The sequence below is a fragment of the Elgaria multicarinata genome, chromosome 12 (genome assembly GCF_023053635.1).
Source record: "Elgaria multicarinata webbii isolate HBS135686 ecotype San Diego chromosome 12, rElgMul1.1.pri, whole genome shotgun sequence".
NCBI classification, from domain to species: domain Eukaryota; kingdom Metazoa; phylum Chordata; class Lepidosauria; order Squamata; family Anguidae; genus Elgaria; species Elgaria multicarinata.
The window spans coordinates 4,887,390-4,909,232 of NC_086182.1; the positions used below are offsets into that span (position 1 = coordinate 4,887,390).

General features: G+C 46.0%; 1 protein-coding gene across 1 annotated transcript in view; it reads left to right on the plus strand.

Moving 5' to 3' along the window:
- KCNIP3 (potassium voltage-gated channel interacting protein 3) overlaps positions 1–21,843 on the plus strand; it is a 47,308-nt gene that overhangs the window by 21,753 nt on the left and 3,712 nt on the right. The window contains exons 2-5 of the mRNA XM_063139385.1: positions 4,021–4,145; positions 12,640–12,709; positions 15,365–15,435; positions 18,076–18,183. Coding sequence (XP_062995455.1) covers positions 4,021–4,145; positions 12,640–12,709; positions 15,365–15,435; positions 18,076–18,183 — 374 coding nt within the window. The remainder of the gene's footprint in view (positions 1–4,020; positions 4,146–12,639; positions 12,710–15,364; positions 15,436–18,075; positions 18,184–21,843) is intronic.

The following is a 21,843-nucleotide window of genomic DNA, read 5'->3' on the forward strand; positions in this document are numbered from 1 at the left end:
TCAATAATATGGCTTAGCCTAACCTACCTCACAGGGTTGTTGAGATGAAAGAGGGAGGAGTTGGCCATGCATGTACCACTGTGAGCTTCTTGAGGAAAGGTGGAATAAAAATATAGTAATAATATTGTCAAAGGTAAAAATGCACTTTGGTTGTAAGGCAACTCTGTTTATTGAGCGTAATACAGCTGTATGGAGAGAGACCTATAGACAAAGAACTTCTCAACTAGCAGTGTGAAAAGCAGGTCTATTTATACATAGTAGCATCTTAACTAGGGTGACCCTATGAAAAGGAGGGCAGGGCTCCTGTATCTTTAACAGTTGCATAGAAAAGGGGGATTCCAGCAGGTGTCATTTGTATATATGGAGAAGCTGGTGAAATTCCCTCTTCATCACAACAGTTAAAGCTGCAGGAGCTATACTAGAGTGACCAGATTTAACAGAGGGCAGGGCACCTGCAGCTTTTTGTAATGAAGAGGAAATTTCACCAGGTTCTCCATATATACAAATGACTCCTGCTGAAATTCCCTTTTCAATACAACTGTTAAAGATACAGGAGCCCTGTCCTCCTTTTCATAGGGTCACCCTATCTTAACCAATTAGCAGTTAGCAAAGTTCTAAAGCAAAACAAAGACAGATCAAAGAAAACTTTATTATACCTTATCAACAGATAACTCTTCTGGAAGGTCAATCCTCCTTATCAAGCTATTTTATTTGTCTTCTACTACATTATATCAAGAGGTCTTGACATAAATTCCAGCTAAGCATTTCCTTGCTGATATAACAGTTTTAGCGTTATAGCACATTCAGACTAGGGTGACCCTATGAAAAGGAGGACAGGGCTCCTATATCTTTAACAGTTGCACAGAAAAGGAAATTTCAGCAGATTTCATTTGTACATAAGGAGAACCTGGTGAAATTCCCTCTTCATCACAACAGTTAAAGGTGCAGGCGCTGTACTAGAGTGACCAGATTTAAAAGAGGGCAGGGCACCTGCAGCTTGAACTGTGGTGATGAAGAGGAAATTTCACCAGGTTCCCCATATATACAAAGGACACCTGCTGAAATTCCCTTTTCAATACAACTGTTAAAGATACAGGAGCCCTGTCCTCCTTTTCATAGGGTCACCCTAATTCAGACACATACATTATTCCAATCCCAAGTACCAATTTCACTCTCAAGAACCAATCTAAATACAGAGGCCTATACACAGGGCAGGTATTTCAAGGTTTCTGGCCTTGTTTTCTCAATATGAAGTGGCAGGTTTGGGATGTCATTAAGAATGGCAAAAGTGGGAGACAGGCAGTGCCCCAGGGGGCACAGAATCCTCCTGAAAGGTTTTCTGCACATGCCCCCTTGAAATGAACAGGGAGAGGGCAAGAGCATCATAGTTAACGTCTAAGAAACACAGAAGTTTTAAACTATTGGAATAAATTATGATCTGTAGCTAAAACTGTTAGGCAGGTCATAAATATATGTTAACAATAGTACACATATAGCACCAACAAGTACATTGTTGGTGCTATATAAATAAATAAATAAATAATAACAACAACAATAATATTGAAGAGATGATCCCCAAAATTGCATGTTTTGTTTACACTGTCATGGTGTTAATGGTTACCATCAAAGACAAAAGTCCATTTTTAAATGTGATTGTGTGGGGCTCCTTCTAAATGAGACGGAGGAGATATTGCTCAGCTTGTATCAGTCAGGGTGTTGGGACCAAACTACATGTTATACCCAGAGTGTCTCTATATTAAGGAAAAAACTCCCCATCCTACTGGGGTTTCTTCTTCCGGAGTTTTTTTACTACAGGCGTCTTTAGAGGGCGACCACATAATTGTGAATTGAAAACACCCCCTCTTGGCAATGCTATTCTGTTCAATGAAATCACACCATCTAGTGGCAGAATTATAGCAATATACAAGCTTTACACACGGGGGACATACCATGGTGATTTAAGTACAGTATTATCTCCGATTTTTTTTAAAGCGAGATTACTGAGGGAAAGTGAGGGAGACGTCCTTGAGGTTATTGGCATCGTGTAAAGGACCCACAAACTTCCGTGAGTGGACAGTCATGAGCATGCAAAAAATCACTCGTGTAGAGAAGCTCACAGACACCTGGAAATGAACTCTGCTTAAGGGGTTGGAACAGAGAAGTGTAGATGTTTGCCTGGAACCCAATGGGGGAAGATACTGTGGCTTGTTCAGCTAGGGTGACCATATGAAAAAGAGGATAGGGCTCCTGCATCTTTAACAGTTGTGTAGAAAGTTCTGGGCTCCACAATTCAAGAAGGACGCAGACAAGCTGGAGCGTGTTCAGAGGAGGGCAACCAGGATGATCAGGGGTCTGGAAACAAAGCCCTATGAAGAGAGACTGAAAGAACTGGGCATGTTTAGCCTGGAGAAGAGAAGATTGAGGGGAGACAGGATAGCACTCTTCAAATACTTAAAAGGTTGTCACAGAGAAGAGGGCCAGGATCTCTTCTCGATCCTCCCAGAGTGCAGGACATGGAATAACGGGCTCAAGTTAAAGGAAGCCAGATTCCAGCTGGACATCAGGAATAACTTCCTGACTGTTAAAGCAGTACGACAATGGAACCAGTGACCTAGGGAGGTTGTGGGCTCTCCCACTCTAGAGGCCTTCAAGAGGCAGCTAGACAACCATCTGTCAGGGATGCTTTAGGGTGGATTCCTGCATTGAGCAGGGGGTTGGACTCGATGGCCTTGTAGGCCCCTTCCAGCTCTGCTATTCTATGATTCTATGAAAAGGGAATTTTAGCAGGTGTCATTTGCATAACTGCTGCACATGTGAAAGGTGCAATTAAAGCTGCAGGAGCCCTGCCCTCTTTTGGCACTCTAGCATAGCTCCTGCAGCTTTAACTGTTGTGATGAAGAGGGAATTTCACCAGGTGCTGCATGCATACAAATGACACCTGCTGAAATTCCTTTTTCTATACAATTGATAAAGATACAGGAGCCCTGTCCTCCATTTCATGTGGTCTGCCCTTAGATGACCTGCCCCTGATGCAGTGTTGATGACCGTTATTGCCTATTTTACTGTTTTATTTATTTATTTATTCACTGCTCCAGGATCTGTTTAGATGTGGAGCTGTATATAAATGTTGTTAAACAAACAATATATATTTACAGACCAATTTTCAGCTGTAAGGCTGCCAAGGCAATGTACAAAGCAAATATTTAAACAAGTTAAACAATAAGAAGGATAGTGTGTGTGTGTGTGTAATTTTCATTTGTTTGTTCATGGTTTTGCAATACTTTGTCAGGCTGCCTTGGGAAGGCACCCTGAAAGGTAGGTTAAAAATCTTACAAATAAATAAAACAGAACCATACAACCTCCAGAAGAGTAAACCCAGGAATCAACCCCCTATTAAAGCCATCAAATGCTGAGCAGAGCAAACATGTATTTCCTGCCTTCCAAATGCCCAGCTAACCTTCCTAGGGCAGGAGTTCCACAATTAAGGGGCTGCCCCAGAAAAGGCCCTGTCTCAAGTTCCTTCCAATCTAACCTCCTTCGGCAGTGGAATATACAAGAGGGCTGTGGATGGTACTCTATGGGCCAGTACAGATAGGGAAGGCAGCCTTTCAGATGTCTTTGCCCCAAGTTACTTGGGGCTTTATAGGTAGGAACCATTATCTTGAATTGTGCTTAGAAACAAAGCCAAAGCCCATGCAACTGATGTAAGGCCCATGCAACTGATGTAAGGCCCATGCAACTGATGTAAGGCTTATGGTGTGCACAAGAAAGCAATCCGGTTGCAGCATTTTGCCCCAGCTGCAGTTCCCAAACAGTCTTCAAGGCCAGCCCCACATAGACCACACTGAATAATCTAAACATGGCTACTAAACTGTAGTCAAATAATAAGTGGACAAGTGACAATATTTGATTGATGGTCAGTTGCCCAGGCCCCTGACCCTACAAGCGAGCATCCTTACTGAGACCTCTGGGAGCAGCCCTGACAAGCAATTGCAAAACCTCTCCCTCTTCTTTTTGCAGACAGCAGTGACAGCGAGTTGGAGCTTTCGACCATCCGGCATCAACCAGAAGGATTGGACCAGCTCCAGCGTCTGACCAAATTCACCAAGAAGGAGCTGCAGTCCCTCTACAGAGGCTTCAAGAACGTGAGTGGAACACTTTGGCCTCCTATTGATTTATTGACGACATTTATGAATTGCTTACAGCAGTTTCTGCAGCTGAAACTCTCCCCACGGCCTGAGTTCGATCCCAGCGGAAGCTGGTTTCAGGCAGCCGGCTCAGGTCGACTCAGTCTTCCATCTTCCTGAGGTCGGTAAAATGAGTACCCAGTTAGCAGGGAGAAAGGGAATAACGGCCAGGGAAGGCAACGGCAAACCACCCCGCTATAAGGCCTGCCAAGAAAACGTCAGCGAAAGCTGGCGTCCCTCCAAGAGTCAGTAATGACTCAGTGCTTGCACAAGAGGTTCCTTTCCTTTCCTTACATTAAAGATACACAAGTCTTCATACAGAGGACAAGATTACTGTCCTGGGAGTGCCTGTTGGAAAAGGTGTGTTTTCGGTAGGTTGCTTAATTAGTAGTGGTGGGGAGTTCCGGAGAGTGGACATCATGATACTAAAGGCCCTCTTCTGAGCTGTGATGAACTGGACCTCTTAAATCTTGGGTACCACCAGGAGTGGTACCATCAGGATCATCTCCTGATGATCGCAGCAACTGAGCAGGTCAGTAGGGGACCAACAGATCTCTTAATTATGCTGGGCGGCCTGAATTGTTTAGGGCTTATGTTTGTTGTTGTTTATTCGTTCAGTCGCTTCCGACTCTTCGTGACTTCATGGACCAGCCCACGCCAGAGCTTTCTGTCGGCTGTCGCCACCCCCAGCTCCCCCAAGGTCAAGTCTGTCACCTCCAGAATATCATCCATCCATCTTGCCCTTGGTCGGCCCCTCTTCCTTTTGCCTTCCACTTTCCCTAGCATCAGCCTCTTCTCCAGGGTATCCTGTCTTCTCATTATGTGGCCAAAGTACTTCAGTTTTGCCTTTAATATCATTCCCTCAAGTGAGCAGTCTGGCTTTATTTCCTGGAGTATGGACTGGTTTGATCTTCTTGCAGTCCAAGGCACTCTCAGAATTTTCCTCCAACACCACAGTTCAAAAGCATCTATCTTCCTTCGCTCAGCCTTCCTTATGGTCCAGCTCTCACAGCCATAGGTTACTACGGGGAATACCGTTGCTTTAACTATGCGGACCTTTGTTGTCAGTGTGGTGTCTCTGCTCTTAACTATTGGAAGCAGCCTGTGGAGTCTCCTCGCTGGAATGTGTCATATGCTGTAGCTTTAACCATAAGGTGCTCCCATTTTCAAGTTCTGCACCAACTGCAGCTTCCGGATCTGCCTTAAGGGCAGCCCCACATAAAGCACATTGCAGCCATTCAGTTTTGAGGTTACCAGTGCATGGACCACAGTGGTCAAGCTATCCCTGTCTTGAATGACTGCAACTGTTTTACCTGCTGAAGCCGATAGAAGGTGTTCCTAGCCATCGAGCAGTGACATTGCTGGATAAATGACGACCCCGGATCCTGCACCTGCTCCTCCAGGGGAAGCGTAACCCCATCCAGAGCAGATGGCTGATCTAGTTCTTGGATACAAGAGCCACTCACCTGCTGCCACTCACACTCACTCACTCACTTTTTTTTCCTTTTTTTTCTTTTTTTCTTTTTTATTAAACAATATACAACAAACACAAAAACAACAAATAAAATCACTTAATACATAAACATAAAATTGCCTTAATATCTTATATTCAAATTTAACCTATTAAACATATTTGTACTAAACATAACAGTGCTCCCCCACCACGGGATCTCATTCCTGTTTCCAAAAACTCATAGTTTCATCTGTTGGTGGTTTCCCACTTCCTTTAAAGAACACAAACTCTAGGAACTTTTTCCATATACCCTCAAAATCGTTCGTTTTTACTATGACTCTTTTCATTTTAATATTACATGTCAATTTATCATTTATAGCAATGTCCCACACTTCTTTATACCATTCTTCAATACAACAGTCTCCTTGAATCTTCCAGTTCCTAGCTACAATCAACCTCGCAGCCGTCAGCAGGTTAGTTATCAGTTCTTTCGCTTCTTTATTACATTTAAGTTCTTCTTGCAGTGAGAGTAATGCAATCCTTGGTGTAACCTCTACTTTAAATCCCACAATCTGCTCAATCTCAAAGAACACCATCTTCCACAACTTTTGCACATGTTTACAATCCCACCACATATGTAAATAAGTTCCTTTTTCACCACAACCCCTCCAACAATCTGCTGAAAGCTGCTTATTAATCTTATTTAATCTGACCGGAGTTAAGTACCACCTCCATACAAGTTTATAGTAATTCTCCTTTATTCTTACTGACATATTTCTCAACACTCTCTGTCTCCATAGTCCTTCCCATCTCTGCTGTCCTCTGCTCATCTTCATTTGTATCAGTGAAGCTTCCCGACTTTGGGTTGTCATCAGCTCTCCTTCAGGTCTGCCCTCATTCTCATTGCCCTGGATGGTAACTGAAATATTGTATTCATAGAATCATAGAATAGTAGAGTTGGAAGGTGTGTAATAAGGCCATCAAGTCTAACCCGCTGCTCAGTGCAGGAATCCACCTTAAAGCATCCCTAACAGATGGTTGTCCAGCTGCCTCCTGAATGCCTCAAGTGTGGGAGAGCCCACAACCTCCCTAGGTAACTGGTTCCATTGTCGTACTGCTCTAACAGTCAGGAAGTTTTTCCTGATGTCCAGCTGGAATCTGGCTTCCTTTAACTTGAGCCCGTTATTTCGATCCATAAGAACGTAAGAAGAGGCACACAAATCCATCTATTTATTTATTTATTTATTACATTTTTATCCCACCTTTTCCCCTCTTGCAAAGAACCCAAGGCAGCTTACATGATCCGCCTCCTCTCCATTTCATCCTTACAATGACCCTGTGAGGTAGGTTAAGTTGAGAGTCAGTGACGGGCCAAAGTTATCCGGTGAGCTTCATGGCCGAGTGGGGATTAGAACCCAGATCTCTTGAGTCCCAAGAATTTATTCCTGCTCTCTGCTTCCTGTTCTTTAACCAGTTACTGATCCATAAGAGGACCTCTCCCCTTATTCCATGATTGCTAACTTTGCTCAGGAGTCTTTGGTGAGGGACTTTATCAAGAGCCTTTTGGAAGTCGCAGTAAACAGCGTCTAATCTGAGGCCTGCCATGGATTGATTCTCCCTGTCTTGTCATTTTACACAACCGTCTGTCTTCTTCCAACAATTTCCTGTCTGTCTGAAGTGTCCTCTTTCAATTTAAATACACGTTTCCAACTTGATGGGTTGTTTCAATTGAAAGGAATGTAGGATGACCCTATGAAAAGGAGGACCGGGCTCCTGTATCTTTAACAGTTGCATAGAAAAGGGAATTTCAGCAGGTGTCATTTGTATATATGGAGAACCTGCTGAAATTCCCTCTTCATCACCACAGTTAAAGGTGCAGGAGCTATACTGTGACCAGACTTAAAAGAGGGCAGGGCACCTGCAGCTTTAACTGTGGTGATGAAGAGAAAATTTCACCAGGTTCCCCATATAGACAAATGACACCCGCTGAAATTCCCTTTTCTATGCAACTGTTAAAGATACAGGAGCCCGGTCCTCCTTTTCATGTGGTCACCCTAATGAATGAGATTAAAGTTAGTCAGGACTAACTTTTCCCATTCATTTCAATGGGACTACCCTTGGAAACAATCCATTGTCGTATGAAATGCTTCGCCAAAAAGTCCAACTGCATTTGCCTTATCCAGACACAAAGGGCATATCTACACGATAGGCCGAAACTGCCTTAACAGTCTCCCCGGGGAAGTGTCATTCCATGAGGCTAGTGAGGGATCTCTGAAACAGAGCTGGGTTGTTGTGTCGATTTGCCCAAGAAGTCAGGCGGTTTAGCTTTAGCATGAATTGCCTTCCAAGGAGACGCTCTTGCATTCAGTTCCGCGTACCTTTAATTGTTATTTCCTGTAATACTTGGCTCTTTATTACCACTGAACTAAATGCTACTAAGTCCATCGTTTCCCCAGCTCATTTTATTCCATTTCTTGGTACAACTGCAGCTCTGCTCCTGTTTGGGGACCATCCCAGAATTGATTGATGAATCAACCCTCTTTGCTTTTAGACCAACTCTTTCATGTTCCAACTCCTTCAGTGTTGCTGAATGAAGAAGGTTTGGCACTCCACCACCTCTGACTGCATTAAGTATGAATTTGACGGCAATGACCCCAGCGGGGAAGAGGCTCTTTTATGAGTAGAGCCCTGACTAGATTCCAAGTCCACAATCAGCCTTCCAGAACCTGGAAAACCAGGTTCTGCAACCCCGACCCTATCCGGCATGAGGGAGTGGTTTGCCCAAGACCTTTTAAGGTGGTGGTGGTGGTGGTGGCAATCCTCAGGCCTGGGGCCCTCATCTGCCCCCCTAATCTGGTTCTCACACACACACACTTCAATTAAGGTTGAATTCGTCTCCTAAGGCAGCAGTAGCCAGTCACAGTTAGGTTGAACAAAAGAAAAGGGAATCAGGGCAGGGGCTCTTTAAATAGATTCTGGACTCTGTGAGAAGAGGAAGAGGTGGGGCAGAGGCGCACCATAAAAGCCTGAAGGCTAGAAGCTTAGGGGAGGGAGAAGGATGGTAGTAAAGAGCCTCAGGAGAAATGGCTGAAAGGAGCAGCTGGAAGGCAAAAGAAGGGGAGAGGAGTAGCTGGGTTTCCTTGAGAGCCAGGGACTTGTGGCAGAGGAGGGGCTGCTGACAAAGGCAGGGGAGATCTACCTCTGGAGGCAGCAGCCAGAAGCCCACAGGAACAGGTGGATGAGAAAATATTTGCTTACCTCCCCAGAAAGCTCAGGAACACAGCACCCTGACTCCGCAACTACTCACCAACCTCTAGCATAGTTATGTAAGCAGATCCTACAGCTACCGCTCTCAGGTTATGCACTCTAAACTCACAGCTACCTGCACTGCAGACCTTTGACCTGCTCCAGCCTGGGAGCAGCCATCCCAGCCCCCTTGGCCCTGCCCACCCCTGGAATGTGGCCCCTGAAAGCTGTTCTGAAACATCCTTTGCTCCTTGTTCTGAAAGAGGTCCAGTGCCTCTGATTTAGGGAGACCCAGATGTGATGATAAACAAGATGACAAGCAGGTGCAGCGAACTCATGTTACTCCCTTTCTTTTCCCAGCATGGTGACATCAACATGTGGTCCTTCACCCTGCACCCTTTCCTAGGGTGACCCTATGAAAAGGAAGACAGGGCTCCTGCATCTTTAACAGTTGCATAGAAAAGGGAATTTCAGCAGGTGTCATTTGTATATATGGGGAACCTGGTGAAATTCCCTCTTCATCGCACCAGTTAAAGCTGCAGGAGCTATACTAGAGTGACCAGGTTTAACAGAGGGCAGGGCAGAGACAGGAGCCCTGTCCTCCTTTTCATATGGTCACCCTGCCCTTTTCACATGATTAGCTGTCATGTCGATGAGGGACTTCAGGATGTGATGTCACACATTTCCATAACTCCATGTTATAGGAGAGGGGTGGCCCAAGACATGTTGTTGCCTGAAGCAAAGGACATGATGGCGTGCCCCTCCTATTCCATGTACAAAAGCCAGCTGGACCGTCAGATGAATTTTCTTTCAATGCTGGTGACTGGACAGCAGGCTCCATTGCATCTGAATAGAGCAGTCTAGCTTAGGGAGCCCACAGCACACGGGTCTCTCCTCTAATACCTTGCTGCCGCCTCTCAGCATCTGCCGCCTGAGGCAACTGCTTCCCTCTGCCAAATGGTAGGGCTGGCCCTTTGTCGGGAAGGGGAAGCACTCAACACAGGCGCGCCATTTTTGACAATGACCCTGTATTCCTTGACGGGCCCACCGAGCCATGCCCTGTGGGATCTGAGTCTCCCCGTCTCCCATCCCGCACCAGCAATCCCCCACACCAGCAAAACATGCATTTTAGGATAAATGTGTATTTCGAGGGCAGATGCCCTTAGAAATTTGTGTTTTGTGAGAAAATATGTTCAAAAGTACATATTTGAATACAGTTTTCCGCCCGTGTACTTTAAAAGAAACGATTTGCAGATTATTACAGAAATGGTACGGAACGTGCAAAACTGACAGAGGAAATACTCTGCTGCTAAGATCATCTTCTTGGCTCTCCGCTCTGACCATGTAACTCCACTTCTGAAATCTCTTCATTGGCTTCCAATTCACTTCAGAATCCAATATAAACTTCTCCTGTTGACCTACAAAGCTTTTCACTGTCTAGCTCCTTCCTATCTTTCCTCTCTCATCTCACACTATTGCCCCGCTCGTGCTCTTCGCTCCTCTGATGCCATGTTTCTCACCTGCCCAAGGGTCTCTCCTTCCCTTGCTCGGCTCCGTCCATTTTCTTCGGCTGCCCCTAACGCCTGGAACGCTCTTCCAGAACATTTGAGAACTACAAGTTCAATCGCAGTTTTTAAAGCTCAGCTAAAACCTTTTCTTTTTCCTAAAGCTTTTAAAACTTGATTTTGTTCTGACTTTATACTGCTAGTTTTACCTTACCCAGTGCCTGTTTGGTGCATTCTCTTCCCCTCCTTATTGTTTTATTATGATTTTATTAGAATGTAAGCCTATGCGGCAGGGTCTTGCTATTTACTGTTTTACTCTGTACAGCACCATGTACACTGATGGTGCTATATAAATAAATAAATAAATAAATAAATAAATAAATAAATAATAACTGTCCATCCTTAAATTCTGGCCCTTCACCCAGAGATTTCAGCCCTTTCTGCATGAATCCCCAAAGTGGAGGCTAAAGCCCCGCCACCTCTTGCCAGCCCCCAGGACTCGGCAGTCCTTACTCCAAGGACAAAACCAGCGACCAGACGTGGGTTTACAGGGCCTTTAACAGCAGTCTGGCAGGCAGAAATTGAGCAGATGGGATGCTTTTCCCATCACTCGATAAATAAATAAATACGTCTGCTTGCCAGGAAAAGTTCCACCAGTTTTATTCCTCCGTGCATCATGAGGCTGTTGTTCGGGGCACAGGGGCCAGGGCAGGAGAAAACGAAAGGGGCAGCCCTCCCTCGAGTGGAAGTCAAGAGACAGGCTGGAGCTTCTCACGGGACGCAGCCGGCCGCTCTGGTCTCTCAGCTGATTGTCGCATGGAGGCAATGGACATTCAGCTCTTTGCAGAAGCTGGAGAGAGTCGCAGGGCGTGTCTTTAAATCGTCATGTATAAATCAGGCGTTACTGAGTTCGAGGCAGTGGAAGCTGGTGGTTCCAACATCAGTGGGGCAGTGAATCCACTCCAGGTTTCCGTCAGAAGTAGTCAGAACTTTGAAACCTGGAGTAGATTTACCGCCCCACTGACTTCGGAGCCAGCCGCCTCCACTGGGGCATGTTATAGAGCTCGAAGGGACCTTGGAGATCATCCAGTCCACCCCCCTGCTCAATCCAAGCTCTGCCATGCAGGATGAAGCTGCAGCATCCCTGACAGATGACCATTCAGCCTCTGCTTCAATACCTCCAGCGGAGAACCCACCGCTTCCCAAGGCAGTCTGTTCCATTGCCAAACAGTTCTCGCTGTTAAGGAAATTTCTCCTAACGTTTAGCCAGAATCTGCTCCCCTGCCATTTCCAACCGTTGGTTCTAATCCTTCCTTTGGGAGCAACAGAGACCAAATCCAGATCCCTCACTGTTCCGGTTGTCATTCTCTGCGCATGCTCCATCCAACTTGACAATGTCCTCCTCACAACAGGGTGCCCAGAACTGGACACGACCCCAAATGTGGCCTATTTGAACAGAGTGGAACTATTACGTCCCATGACCTGGCACCCTGCTTCTGTTAATACAGCCGAAGATTACATTTGCTTTTTTAGCAGCTGCATCACACTGCTGGCTCATATCAGTGCAAAGTTTATGTGTGGCCCTAATTTATTTTATTTATTTATTTATTTATTGCATTTTTATACCGCTCAATAGCTGAAGCTCTCTGGGCGGTTCACAAGACGGGTGGGCCACTGTGGGTGTCCCCCACCCCCCAGCCACAATTGCCAAAAAATGAATTTTGGCAGCAATGCAGCAGCAATACAATAAACCACAATTTTTGGGCGCCTGCACCTTGTTTTAAGGTCAAACCACATTCCTGGAATCCTTGGGGTAGCCCAATTTGCATTAAAACAAGGCAGCTGTTCCCTATGCGCCTTGTTGAAAGGTGAAACTGCAGCTTTTTAAATCTGGTAGCAATTCAGCTGGGTAGAGTCAATGATTTGGAGGCGGGATGGGGTGCAAAGAAGGAGGGTGGCTGCAGTCAGTCACGTCAGTGGAACAAGCAGTGTCAGTTTTCGGATGGGCGTGGGGCTGTTTTGGCTCAAATGACTGGTCCAAAACAGAAAGTGGAAGGCAAGACTGGGGGTGGGTGGCTGGGAAGTGAACCTAAGACCACGCTGGGCTGTTCTGCTCTGCGCTCTGAGCAGTCCTTGTCAAACAGTGGAAGCTGGTGACTCCGAGGCCAGTGGGGCGGTTTTCAGTCAGGACCAGACAGATCTCTAAAGGAGCCCCAGGCTATAACCTCCTTGTGACTTGCCTTGATAGGAATGCCCCAGTGGCCTGGTGGACGAAGAGACCTTCAAGCTGATCTATGCTCAGTTCTTCCCCCAAGGAGGTGAGTCTTGGGTTGATGTCTTTGCTGCAGCTCTGCAGCTGGACCAGATGCTGAGAAGCGCCCCGTTCGCACCTGCCCACGGGAGGCCTGCTGCAAAGCTTTTCCCTGCAGAAGCAGTCCTGCCGACCAATGTTTTGCACCCCACAACGGTCCCCATTCACGCAGCTCCCCACATCGGCTCAAGCCTCCTCCCTGAACACTGTACCATGCTGGGTGACTGTATGGGAAGGAGGACAGGGCTCTTGTATCTTTAACAGTTTGTTTATTTATTTATTACATTTTTATACTGCCCAATAGCCGAAGCTCTCTGGGCGGTTCACAAAAGTTGTCTAGAAAAGGGAATTTCAGCAGGGGTCGGCTGGTGAAATTCCCTCTTCATCACAGCAGTTAAAGCTGCAGGAGCCCTGCCCTTTTTGTATCTGGTCAAGAGGGCAGGGCTCCTGCAGCTTTAACTGCTGTGATGAAGAGGGAATTTCACCAGGTGCTGCGTGCATACAAATGACCCCTGCTGAAATTCCCTTTTCTATGCAATTGTTAAAGATACAGGAGCCCTGCCCTCCTTTCCATACTGTCACCCCATACCATGGCAAAGATTTGGTTGGCTTCCCACCACAAGAAGAGGGGGTGCCATTGCATATTTAGGATGGCTAGCAAACTAGTCTGTCTCCCCAGGGAATTCTGGAAAGTGTAGTTCTGCGGCGGGGAGAGATTTCAGCAACTTTAGCAAAACACCATTCTTTGACAGGAAGAAGCCATGATAGTTAATCAGGCATAAAACTAATATTTCCATTATAGTCTTCCTGTAGCAGGAAAGCCTGGACTTCTGATTGGTGGAGCTGGTGAGGCGGCATGGAACGTTCTTTGTGGGGTGGCCACATGCATTGCCCAAAAAGCGGACAAAAAGACACCAGCTTGCACAAAATGTGCACATGCTGATTCAGAGAGAGAGAGAGAGAGAGAGAGCTGCAAATGTAGAAATAATGATTGGAGTTTAAGTAGAAATACAATACATCTCTCAGCAGAGTGAGGAAGATGGTGACCAGGGGAGCTGTAGGCCTGCTCCATCTGCAGTACAGGTGCCATGGACAACTTCAAGGCCCATCTGCTGCTCCCCCTTCTTGGGATTCTTTAACAGAGAACTGTTCTCAGACCAGTGGAGGCTGGTGGCTCCGATTTCGGTGGGGCGGTGAATCCATTCTGAGTTTCAGCCAGAACTCTAAAGGAACTGAACCTATTTTGAGGGTTCTTGATGGTTCTACTGAAACCAAAAATGGATCCACAGCCCCACTAAAATCAAAGCCACTGGCCTTCTAAATAGAGGACTGCCCTTTGCAAAGTTGGACACCCGGCCACCCTACTGCTGCCAACTCCGCAAACAAACCCATCTAAATTTTTGCAGTCCACTGAGGAGGCCAATAATTATCAGGAATTAACCCTTTTCATCCCAAGCAAAGGTGTGATATAAATTGCTCCTCTAAAGCTGCTTCCTGCATTGGGGAAAATCCCCCCAGCAGCAGCAAGAGGGGCATTGCCCCTCCCAGAAATACCAGCATAGAGAAGGGGTTTTCCTTAGGGCTGCAGCAGGGAAAGAAACACATGAATTCCCACTCCAGGCCTGGTGTGGGCCTGATGATTATCTCTTCCTCCTCCACCACTGACATTATCTACATTTTTTAAATAATAATAATAATCTTGCATGTTAACAGCAGAGGTGCATTTATCAGTATGTCATTTAAACAGGCTGTTGGTTTGTGGGAGGGTATTCCCTTTTTAAAAGTAGCATATTACATCTGTCAGTCTAAAGAAATAAAGGAAAATATTTGGGGTTAAGATGAAATGACTATACTGTTGTTCAGTTGCACATGTTAAGCATATGTAAATTACAAAGGCGTGTTTTGTTTTGGTTTTACTCTCATTTTATTAAAAATCTTGGGAATTGTAATTTGGTGAAGGTACAGAGAATTCTTTGCACAATGGGCTTTTCTACATGAAGCTTTTAACCCACACTTTTGCTGAAGTTTCTGCTTTGGGGCTCCCCCCTCCCCCCCGGAATGTGTGTGTCTGTCTCTGCCTTTCGATACGTTCCATTATATAACCCCTAGGTGGCATGGTGGTTTAGGAGAATTGCACGATTGCATGAGATTTCTATGGCAATATAGAGGCCACTTGGTAAAAAAAAAAATACCACACTTTCTCTGTTAAGAAAAAAACCCATGACATGGTTACAAAGCACGGGAGAGGTTCTGGAGGATGACGCCACCGTGTAAAGGACCTGCAAACTACCATGACTGAGCAGTCAGACGTGCACAATAAAAGGCTCATGTAGAAATTCTCAATTTCTCCAGCCCCTTTCCCAGGGACCCCTGGGGCAAGGAAATACCTATTATTACCTGGTTGAATTTTTTTTTTGGGGGGGGGGGAGATGTAGTGAAAATGGAACTTGGTATGTTGGACTAGGACTGGGGAGTTCTGGGTCCAAAACCTTGCTCAGCCTAACCTACTTCCTTTCATCCTCACTGCTGTGACGCTAAAAACGGGACACCTCTCATGGAGCCGGAGGGGAGGAAGACATTGCTGGGAAGGGCCTCTCTACAGTGAGTAAGCAAGACCCTGCAAGCGTTGGTAGCCCATCTGCTTCTGCCATTACCTTTGCAGATGCCACCATGTACGCCCACTTCCTGTTCAATGCCTTTGATGTGGACCGGAACGGAGCCATCCACTTTGAGGTAAACTGCCCTTTCCGTTCCTTGGATTATGGTTCTGGACAGTAGGCGTTAACCATCTGGAGGGCAAAGTGAGGAGCCGGCAATAGTTTTTAAGGGTCGAAGAGTTTTCAGATACGATACAAAAACCTGCTGAACCTGTTTGCCAGAGGAAGAAGTGGGATGAGTGTGAACAGTGTCCTTCTTTAAACAGCTTTCCACACTTTTTGGAGCGGGGGAACCCTATTTGGTCTGGGATGCAATTCCTTGCCTTGAGCAAACGCATTGTATCAATGGAGATTAGATGGTAGGAGGGGCCTGAGGCAGGGCAGGAAAGGACCCTCCTACAAGATGTAGGTGGTGTCCCCCAACTTGGACAGCTTTAAAAGGTGACTAGGACACTTCATGGAGAAGAAGGCTGTCCATGGCTCCCAGTCATGAGGGCTTCTGGTCTGATCCAACACAGCTCTTCTGTTCTTATGAAGTGGACTGTGGACCACAAAAGTTTGTGCCATAATATATTTATTAGCCTTTAAGTATCATGATACTAATTTTTGCTACTCTTTTGGAACCTGATTACTATGGTGGAGTATAGCTAGAGTGACCAGATACGAAAGAGGGCAGGGCTCCTGCAGCTTTCACTGTTGTGATGAAGAGGGAATTTCACCAAGTGCTGCAAGCGTACAAAGGACACATGCTGAAATTCCTTTTTCTAGACAACTGTTAAAGATCATAGAATCATAGAATAGCAGAGTTGGAAGGGCCCTACAAGGCCATCGAGTCCAACCCCCTGCTCGATGCAGGAATCCACCCTAAAGCATCCCTGACAGATGCTTGTCCAGCTGCCTCTTGAAGGCCTGTAGTGGGGGAGAGCCCACAACCTCCCTAGGTAACTGATTCCATTGTCGTACTGCTCTAACAGTCAGGAAGTTTTTCCTGATGTCCAGCTGGAATCTGGCTTCCTTTAACTTGAGCCCGTTATTCCAGGCGAGAAGAGCCCTGTCCTCCTTTCCATATGGTCACCCTAGAACAGGGAGTGGCTGAGCCCAGGCCATTCAGTGTTCACAATGTGGCTTGTTCTGGCCTAAATCTGCTTTAGACCAGACTGGCACCAGGAAATCTCATAAGATCTGGATAATCTCAAGTTTAAAAAGAATGTTTGGTCTTAAGCTTTGTTCTGTGAACCGTCCACAGTGCTTCAGCTGTTGGGCGGTTTAGAAATGCTATAAAAATGAATGAAGAGATAGACAGATTGATAGATAGATCATCAGTGTCCATAAATAACCTCAAGCATAATCTTTTTTTATTTCCCTTATGGTAATGGGGCTGCAGACCCCACTGGATCTCTGAGTCCCCATAAGCTGTGCCCTTCCCCACCCACATACATGAAGGGGAGCATCTGACGTGTCTGCTTAGAAGTAAGCCCCATTGAGTTCAGTGGGACTGGTGGTTGGGCAAGTAAGTATAGGGCTGCCACGTTAATGTTTCAGTGTGTATTGTGGTTTTAGCTGCAGGGCATTCTTAGGGTTTGTGGACTGCCTGGATTTTAGATTAATGAAACTGAGGTGGAGGAGGGTCAGTAGGGCCATAATTAAATAACTGAGCCTTTAAGTGCATTTAGGCAAAGCCTGAACCTTCCTAGAAATAACATATTTTTGCTTGGTAATGGATGATGAACAAGAGGCAAAGTTCTTGCAGCATATTTTTCATGTTTTTTACCCTTTTAAATCTTCAGAGTCACCCAGAGTCTATGAGTTAAGCGAATAAATAAAGTGAACATGTCACATATAACACTGTGTACGGTTTCATTACAGCCATTTGAACTGAGGCTGGGCAGCAGCAGAAATAAAGTAGATTGAGACAACAGAACGGTAGATTCTATTTCTAAAATTAGAAGCAGCGATGCCACATCAATAAGAGGAAATGACCCAGGGAGCATCACTGTGGATAACCTTCCACTTTGCCCTTCAGAGGGTCAAGGATATTTTTAAAAAATATTGTTTTCAAAGACAGGTTGACCCAGTGGAAGCTTCTGTCCTGGGGAGAATAGGATTGGTTAGGGAGGGGGGAGGGTTTTTTCATTGAGACGATAGTGCAGCACTGTGGTTCCAATCCTGAGCAGGACGTCCTTCTTTCAAACATTTAAAAGCTAGAGACATTGGGTTGAATCCAGACTAATTATTTGACTTTAAATATCATTGAAATCAATGGGTAAGTTAGTCATGGCTTAAGTATCATTGATTGCAATGGGAGCTAAGTGAGACTAGCTTAATCTGGCTCAACCCATCCATTGCCATTGTGCTATTAACATCATGTTAAAGAGAGCCAGTGTGGCGTAGTGGCTAAAGTGTTGGACTGGGAGTCGGGAGATCTGGGTTCTAGTCCCCACTCGGCCATGGAAACCCACTGGGTGACTTTGGGCCAGTCACAGACTCTCAGCCCAACCCACCTCACAGGGTTGTTGTTGTGGGGATAACATGGAGCGGAGGAGGAGGATTATGTAGGCCGCCTTGGGTTCCTTGGAGGAAAAATGGCGGGATATAAATGCAATAAATAATAATAATAAAGTGGTTGCTTGGCTGTGGGCTTGCATGTTCCACAACGTCTTTGTGTGGAATCCCTGGCGGGGCACACTCAGTCTCTCTGCACTGTCCTCTTCTGCAGGATTTCGTCTCTGGCCTCTCTATCCTGCTACGTGGGACCGTGCATGAGAAGCTCAGCTGGGCATTCAACCTCTATGACATCAACAAGGATGGATATATCACCAAGGAGGTACCTACCAAGAGTCCTGGCTGTGTCCATGTTTCTGTGGGTGCCGGCGTCCACGAAATGCAGACGAAGCTGTGGCAGCTGCAAGGGGAGACCTTGTCATACATTCCAACTGCTTTTATTTCCCACACGGCAGCCCCTGTTTGTTTTGTTACCTTTCGCTAGATCATTGCCCTATTTCAACCCTTTCTTTTCATAGAATCATAGAATAGCAGAGTTGGAAGGGGCCTACAAGGCCATCGAGTCCAACCCCCTGCTCAATGCAGGAATCCGCCCTAAAGCATCCCTGACAGATGCTTGTCCAGCTGCCTCTTGAATGCCTCTAGTGTGGGAGAGCCCACAACCTCACCAGGCAACTGATTTATTTATTTATTTATTACATTTCTATACCGCCCAATAGCCGGAGCTCTCTGGGAGGTTCACAAAAATTAAAACCATTCAAAGTATAAAACAACAGTCGTACTGCTCTAACAGTCAGGAAGTTTTTCCTGATGTCCAGCTGGAATCTGGCTTCCTTTAACTTGAGCCCGTTATTCCGTGTCCTGCACTCTGGGAGGATCGAGAAGAGATCCTGGCCCTCCTCTGACAACCTTTTAAGTCTTTGAAGAGTGCTCTCATGTCTCCCCTCAATCTTCTCCAGGCTAAACATGCCCAGTTCTTTCAGTCTCTCTTCATAGGGCTTTGTTTCCAGACCCCTGATCATCCTGGTTGCCCTCCTCTGAACCCCCTCCAGCTTGTCTGCATCCTTCTTGAAGTGTGGTGCCCAGAACTGGATGCAATATTCCTTTGGGCAGGCGTTGGGGCGGAGGGGGAGGTCGTCTTGTTAAAATGTTAGTGTGAATTGTGAGTTCTTCAGGGTTTATTCTGTTCCCTCTCTAGAGTGTAGCCTCTTCCAGAAGAAGCTTTCATTGTGCAATTGCCCGGCCTTGTTTGCGGAATTTTGTGGCATCTTCCCCTTGTAACCTGCCCGTGTTTTACAACCACTTCTTCCACCTTTTTTCTTTCCACGGAAAACACATTAAGGAGGAAAAGATGGAATTGCTGCATGATGTCATTTGATGCGGAGTGCTAGGATACCTCCAACTGGAAATACAGTGTGTCTAGACGTTACCTTTGAGGGTGGGTGGGTGCACCTTATCTCTAGCACACTTGCATTTAATGAATACTTAAGGCGCCATGCAGTGTACAGCCTGCTCTAGCACACAGCGCAAGAGGCTAAAGTGCACTTTAAAGTGTTGGCAACGTACAGTAAGACAATTATGGGATTTTAACATATCTTTAAATAAAAGAACAAACACCATCTTGACTTCTTAAATCAATGGAGGACAAGGTATTGTAGAGTAAATAAACAGGACATAGGATCATAGAATCACAGAATAGTAGGGTTGAAAGGGGCCTACAAGGCCATCGAGCCCAACCCCCTGCTCAATGCAGGAATCCACCCTAAAGCATCCCTGACAGATGGCTGTCCAGCTGCCTCTTGAAGGCCTCTAGTGTGGGAGAGCCCACAACCTCCCTAGGTAACTGGTTCCATTGTCGTACTGCTCTAACAGTCAGGAAGTTTTTCCTGATGTCCAGACAGAATCTGACTTCCTGTAGCTTGAGCCCGTTATTCCGTGTCCTGCACTCTGGGAGGATCGAGAAGAGATTCTGGTCCTCCTCTGTGTGTGAACCTTTCAAGTATTTGAAGAGTGCTCTCAAGTCTCCCCTCAATCTTCTCTTCTCCAGGCTAAACATGCCCATACGTACAATGAACAGAGCGCAGCCATCAACAATAGCAACTGTAGAATTGGGCAGAGGGTAGGGTCTCGTGCAGTTGTCTTTGGCAGGAGAATTATCGGTGGTATGGGAAATGTCTTCATTTTTTAATCCATGAAATGTTGGAAGTGTATGAGTTGGCTTTGCTCATTGTGCAAAGTGGGCGACAAGGTCATTTGTTTCCCAAACTGCAAGGGGGCTTACATTTAAAAATAAATAATTAATTGCTTCAAATATATTAAAGCACCTACAATTTAAACAATTAACCCCCTTACCAAACTTCGAGTTTGCTAGGTGCCAAACACATCATTAAATAAATGTAACAGCACTATTGAATAAACGGATTGGGTCCCCTCCATACATACATTTTATTATGCGGTCACAGACCCAATAGAAGGGTCCCCTCCAAAGACACAAAAAACGGATTTGGCTGGCTGGTTTAGGGTCATAGGTAGAGCTGTGTGTTTTCTGAAATGTAGAGATAGATTTTTTTTAAAAAACAGTCCAAATCCTGTCCAAAGGAAGGACAGGATTTGTACACCTAGCACAAATTTGTACACCTAGCACAATATGTACACCTAGCATGATTTATTGTACATATTGTGCGATTTTGCAGAATTTTGATCTTTGAGCGGCTTATCCTGCTTCCGGTAGGCATGGGGAGTGGGGGAGGGCCTCTCTGGGACACGGACGTCTTGGAATCCCATTCGGCCACCAAGGCCTGCCTGCTTTCGATAGTATTGTCCGAACTATGAAGACTAGAAGTTTGCTGACAGGCGGAATTCTTTAGACAATGATGCCTTTCAGAGTTACAGGGCAGCCGCAGTCTCAGTGCTATACCAACGTGAACGCATCGTGCAGCTTTCCCATTTTTTCTTTCTTAATTGATCATCTGCAGTAAGAGAAAAGATGAAAGAAGCGAGATTAGGAGTTGAAGATGATATCAGTTCCATCCATAAAATTGTGTGAGGGCTATATGGCGCCATAAACGCTTTGTCTGGAAGTATCACTGGTCATAGGACAAGGGGGGAATCCTCTGATTCAGATATGAGTAAAGATGGGGACTGAATGTCCCAAGATGAAGCTGCCTTTGGGGCTGAATGCCCATGAATTTACCTGCAAGGCAACTAAAGTGATGGCCATGATTCTGCAGAGGTTATAGGAACATAGGAGGATGCAGCAGCATATCAGGACCCGCCATTTAGTCCAGGAGTCGGCAGAAGATTGATCTCCGGATGTTTTGGCCTTCAGCTCCCAGCGTTCCACACCATAGGCCACCCCAACTCTAAGAAACATCTGAAGTTCTACTTTCTGTTGTAGCCCAACATGGTTAGGCAAGTGGCTTTCTGGTTACCAGCTCCAGATGGGCCACAGATTGAATATGGGACCTTGCTTGGAATACAGGGGCTCTCTCTCTGAAATCGGGGGATTTCATTGAACCATGCCTCCCACCCCACCCCACCAAGGCACTGTCACATTATCTGATGGTGGCTCAGATATTGCTCCCATTAGATCAACCTTCTCTTATGTGGTACCCTCCAGATGTTTTGTACTACAACTCCCATCAGCCCCACCCAGTACAGCCAATGGTCACAGGTCCTGGGGGTTGTTGTCTAACTCATCTAGAGGGCACCAAATTGAGAACGGCCGGTGTAGGTGGTCTTGGGGAGGAACAGCAGACAGTAAAAGCCAAGTGCGTTTAAGGCAGCAGGTGGTCAAGTTGGAAGAGTGAAGGTACCACACAGAGCTCAGAAATACAAAGGCATCCCTTTAGTCCCTTGCCTGTGAGCAGATCCTGTCCATCACCATCCAGACCCAGAAATGTCTGTCCCTTGGCAGAGAGTTGTCTCTTGGGCCTGCCTCCATCCAGTGAGGATGGAAGGTTGCTGGGGAGGGCTGTAGAGG